The 14,672-nt window shown below is 34.2% G+C and overlaps 1 protein-coding gene across 2 annotated transcripts in view; it reads left to right on the top strand.

Annotated features, from left to right (window-relative positions):
- The window catches only part of LOC138711821 (endothelin-converting enzyme 1-like), a 41,392-nt gene that overhangs the window by 16,752 nt on the left and 9,968 nt on the right, over positions 1-14,672 (top strand). Inside the window, exon 1 of one of the 2 annotated variants that reach the window (XM_069843078.1) lies at positions 8,348-8,539. The exons of the other annotated variant lie outside the window; for it this stretch is intronic. Coding sequence (XP_069699179.1) covers positions 8,375-8,539 — 165 coding nt within the window. The 5' untranslated portion in view covers positions 8,348-8,374. Of the gene's footprint in view, positions 1-8,347; positions 8,540-14,672 lie in introns of those variants that run through there. 2 annotated transcript variants of the gene reach the window in all.

Below are 14,672 nucleotides of genomic sequence, written 5' to 3'. Positions count from 1 at the left end.
GTGAAAGAATTTGATAAATTCCTAAATTAGTTTCCGAGCTATGGACCAAAATATGCGCCAAGAGAGTTTTAGTCAACACCGCCTGTCTGTAAGTTTGTCGCTTGTTCTCTGAAAGTGAAAATTTTTTAACATTTTCAAACCATTTCCCTCATAACGAAGAAATTATTAAAGATAATTGCATGAAATTTTTCGTGGTTATTATATATATATCATGATCCACAATGTGAATTAATATCTTTATCTTATTACTAATAGAAGAAATAAAAAAAAATATATTTGAATGAAAATTTTCAGGAAAATTAAAAAAAAAAAAAATACTACTAACACTACAAATAATTTGATGATATTAATTAACACTGCTGCCATAACCTACTGGAACAGGATGGACAAAAGAATTTTAAAATATTTTTAAAATTGTGGGAGCTAAGGGGGAAATGGTGTTTGGTTGAACAAAAAAGATTCCAAAATTTTGAAATTTTAAGATATGGTAGAAATTTTTTTTTTTTTTTTTTCAAGTAGTGGTTCTTGTGAATGAAGATGTGAATAAAAACCTTGTAAATTTTCAACTTATTTCATTAAGGGATACATCAATCAATATTCTTAATGTATCCAGCTGTTTGCTGACAACATAAAGTCCACTATAGTCCACTGCAGTCTATTCAGTTTTTGTTTTTCCCGAGAAATGAGGGGTATTTTGATTGGTGTTCATTATAGATCCCTGTTGCTAGTAGCCACAGGTGGGGTGTAGTCAATATATACTGCAGGGTTGTGTCTTCTGCAACTGGTACTGATGATTTTAATTTACTTCTTTTGTGTTTATGGATGGACAGTCTAGAAGAATGTGTTCCAGATCTTCATCATGATTATTACACCACAGACAAGTAGGATTATCAGAAATGTGAAATCAGTGTAGGTACAATTGAGTGACAATGTGACCTGTTCTGGCTCTTGTTAAAAATGTTTGAACATGTCTGGGCAAGTATTTGTACATTTCCAGGTCATTTGGTTTCTTTTGTACAGACTGTAAAATTTTTCCTTTGTCAGAAGAGAGCCAATTGTTGATCCATAGGTTTGTAAAATGAGACTTTACTGAAGCAAAGAACCATATAATGAGACAAAGAGGCATATATAATACCAATAGAATTGAAGTATGGTGTCAGTCCAATGCAGAAGCAAAATCCATTCTCTGTAATATAAAAAATGAGACTAAAATGAATAAATTCATTAAGGGATACATGAGAAAATAAAAAAAAAAACAAAAAAATAAAACAAAGAGTTTACTGGTACAACTCTCTCAAAAGATTTGACAATCTCGCAACTGTTGAGATTTAAAACGCAGGTACTGGTTCCTGGTCAGGCATAAAGTCCACTTGCAAAACATTTTTCTCTGTCAGTCGTTCGCTCGCCAATAGGTGCTTGCAGTGAATCTCTTTGTGTTCCTGTAGGGAAGTTTTATGTATAGATATTCAGTGACAGCATTTATAAGTGTGTGCATGTATCATTATGAATATTACTGATTATGATAATTTGAATTACTAATGTAATCATAATTTATTTTTACCTGAAGGGAATATTGATAATGTGACATAATTAGTTATATTAAATCGAGACGTTTGAGATGAGCAGGGCATGTAGCACGTATGAGCGAACCCAGAAATGCATATAGAGTGTTAGTTGGGAGGCTGGAGAGAGAAAGATCTTTGGGGAGACCGAGACGTAGATGGGAGGATAATATAAAAATGAATTTGAGGGAGTTGGGATATGATGGTAGAGACTGGATTAATCTTGTTCAGGATAGGGACCGATGGCGGGCTTATGTGAAGGTGGCAATGAACCTCCGGGTTCCTTAAAAGCCATTTGTAAGTAAGTTGTTGTTTTCTCTTGCCAGGTGTTTGACAATAAAGTCATTTAACCTCTTGCACTCCAATATTTTTCAAAGATATTGTCATGGTCAGCCACTGAAGCACAGATTTTGAGGTGTTCAGAACCCATTTCTTGATTTGAATTGCACAATGAGCAGTTAGGGGATTGACATAGTCCAATTCTATGCAGGTGCTTGGCCAAACAGTCATGACCTGTTGCCAATCTAAATGCAATTACAGACGATTTGCGCGGTAAATTGGGAATTAACTGTGGATTATGATGCAGAGAGTTCCATTTTTTCCCTTGAGATTGTGTTATCAAATTTTGTTTGTTGAAGTCTAATTTTTGTGAAACTAAAAAGTAAGTGATGACAGAAATCTGACAACTCAACAAATTTTTTTGAAATATGAACAACTGCAGTATGTTCTTTTTTGTTCATGGCTTTTTTAACACTCTGACTGAAATAAACAACTTGTTCGTTAGGTGAGTGCAGTGGTGATATTCGGCCGGCTCGCACCAGTATTGACGAACTGGTTGTTAAAATATTTCTAGGTAATATTTGCAATTACCATGGGCATATACTGTATATGTTTAACATACATGAGAGAACTGATTGTTAAACTTTTTGAATATCACCACTGGGTGAGTGGTATTGTATAAAGCTAGATTGCTGTTTTGAAAACAAGTTGCTGGATTCAAGGAACCAATTGAGACGTGCAGCAATCATTCTTTCCATATTTTCCATATCTGACTTGTCAGAGAAATAGGTTTGTAGTTATTAATATTAGATGAAGTTTTACCTTTCTTCAAAATGGGTATAATACCGGTAATGCTTTTTTCCAGTTAGCAGGTACTGTAAAAAGTTCAGCATGGTTTTTTAGACTTGTCTCCAAGGTTCTTGATAAATTCTGAATGAATTAAATCTGGACCAAGGACTTCATTGGATTTAAAGAGTCCCAATAGCTGCATCTAGTTCATGGATTGTGAAACTATCAACAAACACTTCTCTTGTATTTCATGTAAAAACACTTCTTTTGTTCACCTTCATATTTTTTTCATGTTTTTTTCTAACTTTTTGTGAGTTGTTGTGATTCTATGTATTATTGTAGGTATATGTAAGGCATTTGCAATAACTTGGGGGTCTGTTAGTTGTGTATTTTTGTAAATTATAAGTGAGTTACTTGGTGGATTACTCTTTGTGATATTAGATATACATTTGGGTAAGCTTTTATACCATCTTTTCTATAGTCCATTTTAGAGATGAAATTGTTAAAACTTTGCCTTTTGACTGAGAGTACTTCTTTCTTAAATTTGGCCACTTTACAAGCTTCCAGTCTATAAAATTGTCTCTATTACTGTTCTCTTCTGCTTGTTTTCTGGCTGTATCACGAGCTAATTTTAATGTCATTGATTCTGGTTCACGTTGACACTTTGTTTAAAAAACTTAAAATTGTTTAACGACACATTAAAAGTGTTAACATTTTTTAAAAAAGTTATGTACCTTAGACAGACGGCCCGTTTCGACGCCGGTTCTGTGTCATCTTCAGTGTCCTATGAACTACTGATGTTCCTGTTGATCTTGCATACTGCCATTTGCATTCGTCAGTTGTAGGGGTGGGGGTTTGTTGCTCCTATGGTGGGGGGTGTTTGTTTGTGTGCTGTGTATCATGATATCGAATAATGTGTGGGTATTAAACTGTAATTGTGTATTAAGTACCGTATATGTTGTGGGTGTGTTATTGTATGTTTGTATATTTCGTATTGTTCTAAGATGTTTAACTGTGGACTTTTTGGTGTGATGTGTAGAATTTCCATATCTGTTTCTATATTATTGTAGTCATGATTATTGTTGATAATATGTTCTGCGTAATTTGATGTGATGTGTGGTTTGGTTATAGCTTTAAAGTGTTCTTTATACCTTGTTTGAATGTTTCTTCCTGTCTGTCCTATGAAAAAATGTGGGCAACTATTGCATTTTAGTTTGTAAACCCCAGATGAATTATATTTATTTGAATGTTTAATGTGTTTATTTCGATATTTCTGTGTTGTGTTATTTGTTTTGTATGCTATCTTGCATTTTAGTTTTCTGAATGAAATTGCAATTTTGTGAGTATTGGTATTGTGATATGTTAATGTTATGTATTTATTCTCGCGTGGTGTTTGTGTTGGTTTGTTCTGTTTTTGTTTTGCCTTTCTTATTAGTGTGTCTATCATGTTAGGGTTATATCCATTGTCTTGTGCTATATATTTTATTGTGTTTAGTTCTTCAGTATAGTTATCTTGTTCATTGGGATGTTAATTAATCTGTATGTCATTGTACGGAAAGCTGCATGTTTATGTTGTACGGGATGGTTTGATGAATTGTGTATTTGTGTTGTAGTTGTGGTGGGCTTCCTGTATATTTTGAATTCGTGTCTGTTATTTGTTTTGGTTATGGTGATGTCTAAGAAATTTATAGCTTGGTTATGTTCTGTTTCTATCGCATACTTTAATTTGGGATGTATTTTGTTGAGTTATTGATGTAGGTTCTCTATTTGTCTTTTGTTTCCATTATATAGGACTATTACGGTATGTCATCTACATATCGATGCCAGTACATTATTCTCTCTGCGTGTTTGTTGTTGTCAGTGTTTAATATGTGTGTTTGTTTTATATTATGAATGAAGATTTCATCTAATATACTTGATATATGTGAACTCATTGGTAATCCTTCAGTTCGTGTATAATATTTATTGTTATGTGTGAAATAATTTTGTTTTGTAATAATCTTTTTTTTTAATGTTTCTAAATCTTTTGTCCAGAAAGGTTTGTAGCTTGGGATCTTTCCTCGGGGCACCCATTTCTTTGCTCCTTTTAGTACCGGTGTTATAGTTGCACAAATTATATTGTTACATTTTTCTGGGGATTCGTTCATATTAATGGAGAGGTTATTTTCTAGGTCTTCTCTGAATTTAGTCCAATTGGATTTTTTAAAATTCCAAGAACATCAGTTATAAGATCTGTTTGTAGGTTTCTGATGGTAGTAAAATAGAAGTAACAATGATTCTGTGGCCAAGTCCAGGGTCTTCCAAAACTTTCCTGCTTGCCTTGTTATATATGTCTGAAGATATTAGAGTTAAATCTGGATTAGATGTTTCATGGGAATGAAGAAATGTTGGAGGATCTTCTGGGTTGAATAATAATTGGATTGATTGGGTGTTAAGAAAATCTTCTATTGAATGACCAACAGAATTGATGCCTAAATATCCCCATTCTTTAGAATGACCACTGAAGTCTCCAATTATGAGAGTCTTTGGTGTAACTACTATATTGTCCAAATTGGGTTTGTTATTAGGGGGTTATATATGCTATACATTTTGAAGTGTTATTTATCCAAAGTTCTATTTTACAAATTTCAGATTTGTGAATAATTTCAAGGGAAAAATTGTTCCTGGGCCGGGTATCGATCCTGGGACCCTTTGCTTAGTACATGAATGCTCTACCGATTGAGCTACTCCAGAAACTATACAAGACACCGTCACAATTCTTCCCTTTATATCCACACAACTCAAATGGGCTGACAAGACGCCAGAAACCCAACTTTGAGTGCACACAATTCTGTGTGACTTAAATTGTGGCTTTTTGTTAACGTACCTACAGTAACGAATATATTAGGCCTGCTTCACAGGGAGCTTCTACCTGAAAGCCAGATTTGCATAATATATTCGTTACTTCAGATTTGTCTTCCTCAGTCATTTTTTTAATAATGTTGAATGTTAGGCCTAAAGTTATTCCTCTTTTGATGCCAACTAGTATGCCACTAGCTCTTTGTCTTGCTTTAGGTTGTGGAAGTGTCATTTGCAGAATTTGTATAACAAATGAGGTTCATAAATTCACACCCTTCCAATTATTGCATTTATACTGGTAACAATAGAGTTATAAATTCCTAACAGTGAGTAGTTTCAATACTAATGTAGTAAACGTCACAAGAATTATTTCCTTGATGTGAAATATTTCATGAGAATAAAATAAAATTCTCATAGTAACAGCTAAAATGCCGTGTTGATACTAGTTAAGTATTTAAAATGGAGCACGATTATGTACAGATGAAGCACTGTTTAATAATGTAATTGAGAAAAAAAATTAAAGAAACATTTGATCCATGTTGAATCTTTCGTACACTACTTTTAACACTTGAATATAAATAATTGATTAAATCATCAAACGCACCCACACAACAGGCAGTGAAGTTTGAGATGACGCTGAGATCTAGTAGGTTCTGAGGATGATGTGAAGAAGCACCGAAACAGCTGTAAGCCACACATGCTTACACAATTAACACGAGTAAGATCGGCATTTAATCAATTATAAACATTTAATATTATCAAAACTTCTTCATTTATGTCCTTTATATTTCCTTATACAGTGAAACCTCTCCTTACGGACGCCTCCAAGTTAGGACACTCCTCATATACGGACAGATTTTTATGTCCCAACTGAAATAATATAGAAATAATGATCAATTTAACTCTCTTTTACGGACACTCTCAGACACGGACACGGACAGCTGTTTCACAGTCCTAAAGCTTGCTTTACCTCCTGACTGCAGACAGAACTTGGATTTCAAAATCTAATGTGTTACAAAAATGGAAAATTTAGTTTTGAGAACTGTACAGAAATTCCTTACCATGAAAGACGACAATAAGGGTCTCATAGGCTACCACTAGCCCAACCGGCTACCCCTTGTTGCCTGGAAATGGGTGGATAAACAAAGTCATAAAATTTAACCTGTCTGATGGGTCCAAGGTGAAATTGTATTCGACACACAATAGGGCTAGTAGGATTATTTTCTTCACTTCAATCAGTTGTTCTGTTTCGAGAGACATGGCACCTGAACGTAATGGTTAAGTTGAAAACAGTAAATTACAGTACTGCATAACTGTAGACATAGAATAAAATTGCATGGCATAGTACTGTATTTTCCTTTTTCAGTCTTATCTACTATAGTTCAAAGGTGCAAAGAATTTACTGTAGTATACTATATTTAGAATTAAACTACAGTAATACATTTCATTTAAAGCGTGAAGGGATACATAATGCATAATACAAATTTACTGTTAGATTGGAGAGTCTCCCTCCCAATAAAGGACACTTCCCAGATGCGGACAGATCCTATTGGAGTTGTTTTGATTTCATTACTGGTGGAATCAAAACAACTCCAATAGATTCTATGAGATTCCTCACTAATATTAACAGCATCAAAATGACAATAGAAGAAAAAGCACTGATTCAATATGAAAAACTTATTAGATTACCAGGAAACAATTGGCATTCATACAGTCCTCTCTGTAGATTGAAAACTCAAAGAAGTTTCATATCCATTGTTCAAGAATTAAAACAGAAAATCAATATCCCGAATTTAAAAGAAAACCTACAAATTAAACCAAACCCTTTAACTCTATTAAATATGGAATATAATCTAAATTTAACAGAAGAAATACTGAAATCAGAAGTAAACACTGAAATACTAAAACAATTGTCTTTAGAGACAATTAATATTAGATACCCTCCACAAAACTGGCTTCATTTATACACTGACGGATCCTTGATCTCCAGAGAACAAGGTGCCGGTGCAGGTGTTACGTGCTGTCTCTTCTCACTTTATAGATCTCTTGGGTATGGAACAACAAGTTTTGATGGAGAAATCGTTGCAATAAGTGAAAGTCTCAGGAATCTTCTATGCCACTTCAGTAAATTTAAAAATGCAGTTATATTGTCAGACTCCAAACCAGCTATTCTATTAATAGTCTCTAAACACACACCTTCATCTCAAACAGCAGAAATAACTAAAATGCTCTCTCAATTAATATCACTCAATAAAAGAATTGTATTCCAATGGATACCATCCCATTGTGGAATCCTGGGAAACGAGAATGCAGATGCTTTAGCAAAGAAGGGCAGCACTGCTACTTACAGACCTGTTACTAAATCTACGTATTACTCTGTGAAAAGATTTATTAAATCTACATACTTAGACTTCAACAAACAAAATTTGATAACACAATCCCAAGGGAAAAAATGGAACTCTCTGCATCAAAATCCACAGTTAATTCCCAATTTACCACGAAAATCGTCTGTAGCTGCATTTAGATTGGCAACAGGCCATGATTGTTTGGCCAAACACCTGCATAGAATTGGAATATATCAGTCCCCTAACTGTCCATTGTGCAACTCAAACCAAGAAATGGATTCGGAACACCTCAAAATCTGTGCTTCAGTGGCTGACCATGATAATATCTTTGAAAAATATTGGAGTCAAATGACTTTATTGTCAAACGCCTGGCATTAGAAAACAACAACAGATTGTTACGTCCCTTCAATGTCCGTAAATGAGAGGTTTCACTGTATAGGTAATTCTGATTGTCTTGAACCATTCAGGATATTATTTATTTTGAATTCACAAATATTCACATAATCTAAATATTTAATCTGTTTTCAGATTGACCAGTCAACATTGGTACTACCTCGTTCAATGCTTGTTGACCCATACACCTACGGAAATCAGCTGGAAGCATACCGTCATTGGTTAATGGGATCTGCTCTTGAAATTATTAAAGCTCGCAATGCTTCGATTCCAGCAACAAGAGTCAGTGTAGATGCATTCGAAGTGATAGAATTTGAGATTGAATTGGCGCATGTAAGTTTTGCAAATTGATCAATAATTATGAATCTCTATTAGTATAGCATGCCATTAATTATAGATATAAAATGAAGTTAAAATAATTTATTGGATTTAAACTATTAAAACGAAGACACTACAATAGAGTCTCGATTATTTAGCCTAAATGAGATCAAAAGTTGGATAATGGAAATTTCCGAATAGTCGAGTATCATATTAAATTTTGAAATCATATTTTCATAAATGGATTCTTACGTATGATTAGCCCACTAATGAAACAATATAACAATGCTTGAAGCGTGGAAAATTTTATTAGTCTAGTGATAAAAATAACTAGAGCTGTTGATCGATCAAAATATTTAATTGACTATTTGAATTTAATCGATTAATTGATAGATTAATCGAGCTTTGATCAATTTGAAGAAAGTTCTAATATACTGTAATACACAATTATTATTGTTAAATTTAATTTGTGTTTGGTGATAAGCATAAGTATAAAATGTATCATTATATTATAAAACAATACTATTTTATGTATGATTTGAGGCTTTCTTGGCGTTGGTTCGCTAATATGTTTTCGCGGGATATCAGCTGAGTTAAACTTCCCTGAAGATGGCTGCAGAGATAGCAGTTGAAAGCTTGGAACATTCCAAAATTTTAACTCAGCTGATATCCCGAGAAAACATATTAGTGAATACTATTTTGGTTATTTACTAACATATTTATCATGTAGGCTTATAATTTATTGTGTCAATTTCTCTGGGGATTTTTGAGACAAACACAAATAAAAAAAAAAATATGAAGATTCACGTAGTTAATATTGCTTCATCCATAATTTTAAACATGTAAGTGCATTCACATGCTCCGAAATAAGTGCCATTCTACGTTTACTATCAATGTTTCCTCTATCACTTTTCACACAACACAGAAATCTGATTTTTTTCTATAGCAAACTAAACACACAAGCTTCATTTATGAACTCAGTAAAGAAACTGCAGTAGTCAAAACAGCAGATTGGTCCCTATTGTAATCGGATTACAAAATTTTAGAAAGAGAAGAAGGTAGATACTCTCTCAATTGCACACAGTGTAGCCATGGCTGAGGGGTGAGGGGGAAAATTCCAGAAAAGTGTGTATTTCATATACTAGGAATTCGAGCTGACAACCAGGTGGAAGTTTTCTTGGAAAATTTTAAAACTTATCAAGGATTTCGCATTGTGTTTCAACTTTCAATAGGATTAGACAGGTCATTGTCCTCATATCTCCTTCTCTTTCTGAAGTGTTTGTGCAAAGATTTGTCCTACGCTAGTTACAAAATAATGGTACTATTGTGCTAAGTAATTTCTGAGAGACGAATATAGTTGGAATTTTTAGTCTGAGTTCGCATTAACAAAATAATTAATATCAAGTACAACCGATTAATTTTAATCTATTCGATTATTTGATTAAATATTTTTGATTGATTAATCTTATAACAGAAATTGATCGATTAATAGATCAGATTAATAGATTAAATCCAATAACACTAAAAATAACAAATCTTTAATATGACGACGATCAAATGATTCTCCAGTAATAGATAATTCATGATCTCCACGAAGGTAGAAAAAGACTTCTCTCTGCTTTCCCTCCTACGTACAGTATATACAGTGCCGGAAAAATTAATAGCAACTCGGTTATTTTTTCCTCCAGATTAAGTTATGTCATGTTTTAATGTGACAGGTGTTTAAAAAAGTTAAACAATTTATATATTTTCTGAAAGGGTGTTTTATTTCCTTTCTAATGGTATGTAATAAATTCTTTTATGGCTGTTTATATGGCAATCTGTGTAGCGTTTGTTAATTCAAAGAAAAATACCAAAATTTTGCATTTTATGGGTTAGTGTGTATTGTGCTGCCAGATGGCAGTAAATGGCACGAAATCACTTTGCAAGTTTTATTCATTGTTCACAGCTGTTTCTGTAGTGCATACAGTTGCTAATGTCTACCTTCTGTTCCTTCTTGTCTGTTAATAATCCCTATGAACGTTCACAGGAATTTTTCGTGATTACCTGTTGTGTTTTTGCGATTGAAAGAGTTTGATTGACAAATTCTAATTCAAAAACGCGTAAAAATATGATATAACACCAAGAAAAGCTACACAGATAGTGACATTAAGTGAATGTGGCAAAACTAATAGTGCGATAGCTCAAATTGTGGGGGTGAATAAAAGTACAGTTGGGAGATAGTTGGCTAAGTTTCGAGAGAGGGGTGCTGTTATGAGTAGTAGAACGCGAAAATGTGGCAGAAAACTGAAAACTTCACCCAGACCCGACAATGCTTTGCGTCGTTTATGTTTGGAAGACAGATTTGCTAACTCGTAAGAGCTTACAGAAAATTGAAAGGAAACTTCTGGGGTTAATATTTGTTCTAGAACGGTAAGGAAAATATTGCGAAAATTTGATTTGGTGTCCAAGAAGCCACTGAAGAAACCATTGCTCACCAAACAACGTATGAAGCTTTCACAGGGGCTAAAGAACATCAGCACTGGCCAGCTGAGCAATGACGTAAAGTTCTCTTCAATGACGAATCTAAAATCAATATTGGTGGAAGTAATGGGGTTGTACAGTGTTTCGGAAGGCAAGTGAAACACTGAATCCAGCATGTACTGTAGAACTGTGAAGTTACCTACTAGTGTTATGCTTTCGGGAGTGTTTCTCATAAAATGGTGTTGGGAATATCGATGTCCTGAAATCTACCGTCAATGGAAAGAAGTACAAGAAGATTTTGGAGAAGATGTTACCATCAGTAAGGGATTTGTTTGCAGAACAACCATTCACTTTTCAGGATGATTCAGCACCCTGCCAACGTGCAAAAATTGTCAAAGAGTTCTACGTGAGCAAGAATATGTCACAGCACTGTCTTGGCCTGGCAATTTACCAGATGTAAATCCTATTGAAGAATTGTGGATGATTTTGAAGAATAAAATAAGAGAAAGGAAGCCCTGAACAAAAGTGCAATTATTGAGACCATTGTGAGCATCTGGTAGCAAGCATGCCCATGGAAACTCTCCAACGACTAGTAGAGTGCATGCCAAGAAGGTATCAAGAAGTTGTGATGTCCCACCAAGTACTAGTGCCGAGATAAGAAACTAATCCATGAAGTGCAAAATTTTGGTCTTGTGCTTTCAATTCACAAATGCTACACAGACTGCCATGTAAACAGACAGAAATGACGTTGTTACATACCATTAGAAAGGAAATAAAACAAGCTTTCAGAAAATATATAGATTGTATTATTTTCTAAACACCTATCACATTAAAACATGTTATAACTTAATCCGAAGGTAAAAATAACCGAGTTGCTATTAATTTTTCCGGCACTGTATATGTTTTATACCTGAAGCCTCTTAAGCAGTTGTACTGGCTGTTTTTTTTTCTTGTATGGAGAAGGAACCTGAAGGCTAACACTGCAGCCTGAGGCTTATTGTGCTTATCAATCCTATCCTTTGAATGATTGGGTAGCTGACCAGCCTTTGCTGTTGTACAAGTACAGTACGCTGCACCATGAAGTGAACCCAGGCTGTGGTATGGATGATGATATGTGAATTAATGATGGAAAAATGAGTCCGAGGTTCAAGTTACCCAGCAATTCTGCTTCAATTGGTTGAGGAAAAATCCCGGAAAAACTCCAACCAGCTAACTTGTCCCAACCATGATTTGAACCTGGGCCTGCTTGTTTCACAGTCAGACGCACTGGCCATTACTCCACAGTGGTGTACGTACTGACTGTGACATTGCTTTTCCATTGGTGAAAAAGCATCTATTATTGACAGTCTGTCATTCAGTCTATCTGTTTGTCTGTCCGTCTTTAAAATATTGGCCATTTGATTAGGATTGTTGATGGATTATGGCATAGTAGCTATCTTCATAATCTTCGTCATATTACTTTGCTAGACCTATGTGGAATGTTTTGTATCAGTGTAATATCTTCTTCTTGCATCCTGTTGTTCGTAGGTGGAACATACGGCAGCAGTAAAGTTCCTCCAGCGTACTCTGTCACCAGCCATCTTTTTCACCTCTTTTCAGCTTTTCCCACATCTCTCTACTTCCTCCTCTATTGATCGTTTCCATGTTTTTCTAGGCCATCCTCTCTTCCTTACTCCTTGTGGATTCCAATCAATTGCAGTCTTCTCAATAGCTCCATCTGGCTTTCTCAGCGTGTGGCCTATCCAATTCCATTTTCTTTGTTTTATTTGGTAACATATTTGTGATTGGTTAGTTCTTCTCCACAGTTTTTCATTTGCTATTATTTCCGGCCATCTTATATATATAGAATACGTCTCAGTCATCTGTTGACGAACGTCTGTATCTTTTTATTTATTACATCCGTAATTTTCCATGTTTCACAATCATAGAGGAAGATTGATTTTACATTTGTGTTAAACAGTCTGAGCTTTGTCTTCAATGAGATGTTGTTATTCCGCCATATGGGATATAGCTGTACAAATGCTCCATTTGCTAGCTGAATACGTCTTTTCACATCTTCTTCCGCTCCACCTGTTTTTGTAACTACACTTCCCAGGTATAGAAAAATATCCACTTCTTCTATTTCTATATCATTTACTGTCAATTTATTTTTATTATTACAATTTACCCTCATCTGTTTTGTCTTAGAGGAGTTTATCTTCAATCCAACATTTCCTACTTCCTCTTGTAATTTCTCAACTTTAGCTTCCATATCCCTAAATCTCTGTGGTAGCAAACATATCATCTGAAAAGATCAGTATAATATACTTATGTATATAATGCTGGGAAAGGGTCTATAAGGTGGATCTTTATTTTTTCTAAAAAAAAAAAAATATATATAAATATAAAGTAAATTCATTATTGTAAATGTACAATGTAGTATAATTTATAAAACAGAATAAACAAAAACAAAATGAAAAAATAATTTTTACGATAAACTATATTTTGAATCACTGTTATTGAAACGCAAGTTCATAAATTTAAGATTGCTATGAAACTTATAATTATAACAGATCCTACACCATATGAACTACTGAAGAAAACGGAATTAAGCCTATCTGTTTTCCGTACACAGATTAATCACCACTTTTACTACTGAGAACTTTTAAACAGTATCATTCAGGGGGTGAAACTGAGAGAGGAATTTCCAGTAGCAAAACTATGCAGGCTGTTGTTTTGTTGCCCGATCACCAGAAGCGCTAAATGTTTCAATGTAATTTTCTGATTGGATGCTAGTGGGAATCACCGTTGTATATCATAGGCAACAAAAAGCCACACAGAACAACAAAATAGCCGCCATATTTCTTTTGAGACTATTTTATGAGTCGTTTGTATCTTTATGTTATTTAATTAAGAAAATAAGTTAAAATTTCATCAGATCAACTAATATTTATTTATACTTGTTCTGTTGAAATTTTTACTTATTATTTTAATAACATAAACACACAACAATAATAACATTTATCTTTAACAATCTTTATAATTTGATCAACAGAACCACCAACATCGTGCTCAAATTTTCAAATGTTAAGCTTCACAGCCAGACCACCAGGAGCGCAACATTTGTTCTCTGCTTCCCTGTCATAACATGTGCAGTGCACTTCTATTATTTTGTTGTTCTGTATTATCATTCATCTTACAAATATTTATAGTTAGGCATTTTCGCCTTTTCATCACAACAGGCAACCTCAGAACTTATAATTTCCCTCACCTTACTGTGAGAAGCCTTTGTGAATTTCATGTTGTTGCCATACAGTGCTTATGTCATTATGTCTTCACATAAGGCAAGAGCAAGCATATCTAACACTTCTACCAAGCAAAGCAAATGTATTTTATCCGATGCTGCCAGTAAGATTAATCACTCCTCCCCTCACATCTCTCTTTATCAATCAGTCAATCAATCAATCAATCAATCAATCAATCAATCAATCTTCTTAATGTATCCAGCTGTTTGCTGACAACGTAAAGTCCACTATAGTCCACTGTAGTCTATTCAGTTGTTTTTCACGAGAAATGAGGGGTATTTTGATCTGTGTTCATTATAGATGCCTGTTGCTAGTGGCCAGAGTTGGGGTGTAGTCAATATATACTGTCTTCTGCAACTGGTACTGATGATTTTAATTTACTTCTTTTGTGGGTTATGGAT

This window comes from Periplaneta americana, chromosome 13 (genome assembly GCF_040183065.1).
Source record: "Periplaneta americana isolate PAMFEO1 chromosome 13, P.americana_PAMFEO1_priV1, whole genome shotgun sequence".
Taxonomy (NCBI): Eukaryota; Metazoa; Arthropoda; class Insecta; order Blattodea; family Blattidae; genus Periplaneta; species Periplaneta americana.
The sequence above is the reverse complement of the archived record's forward strand: the minus strand, read 5'-3'. Positions and strand labels throughout refer to the sequence as shown.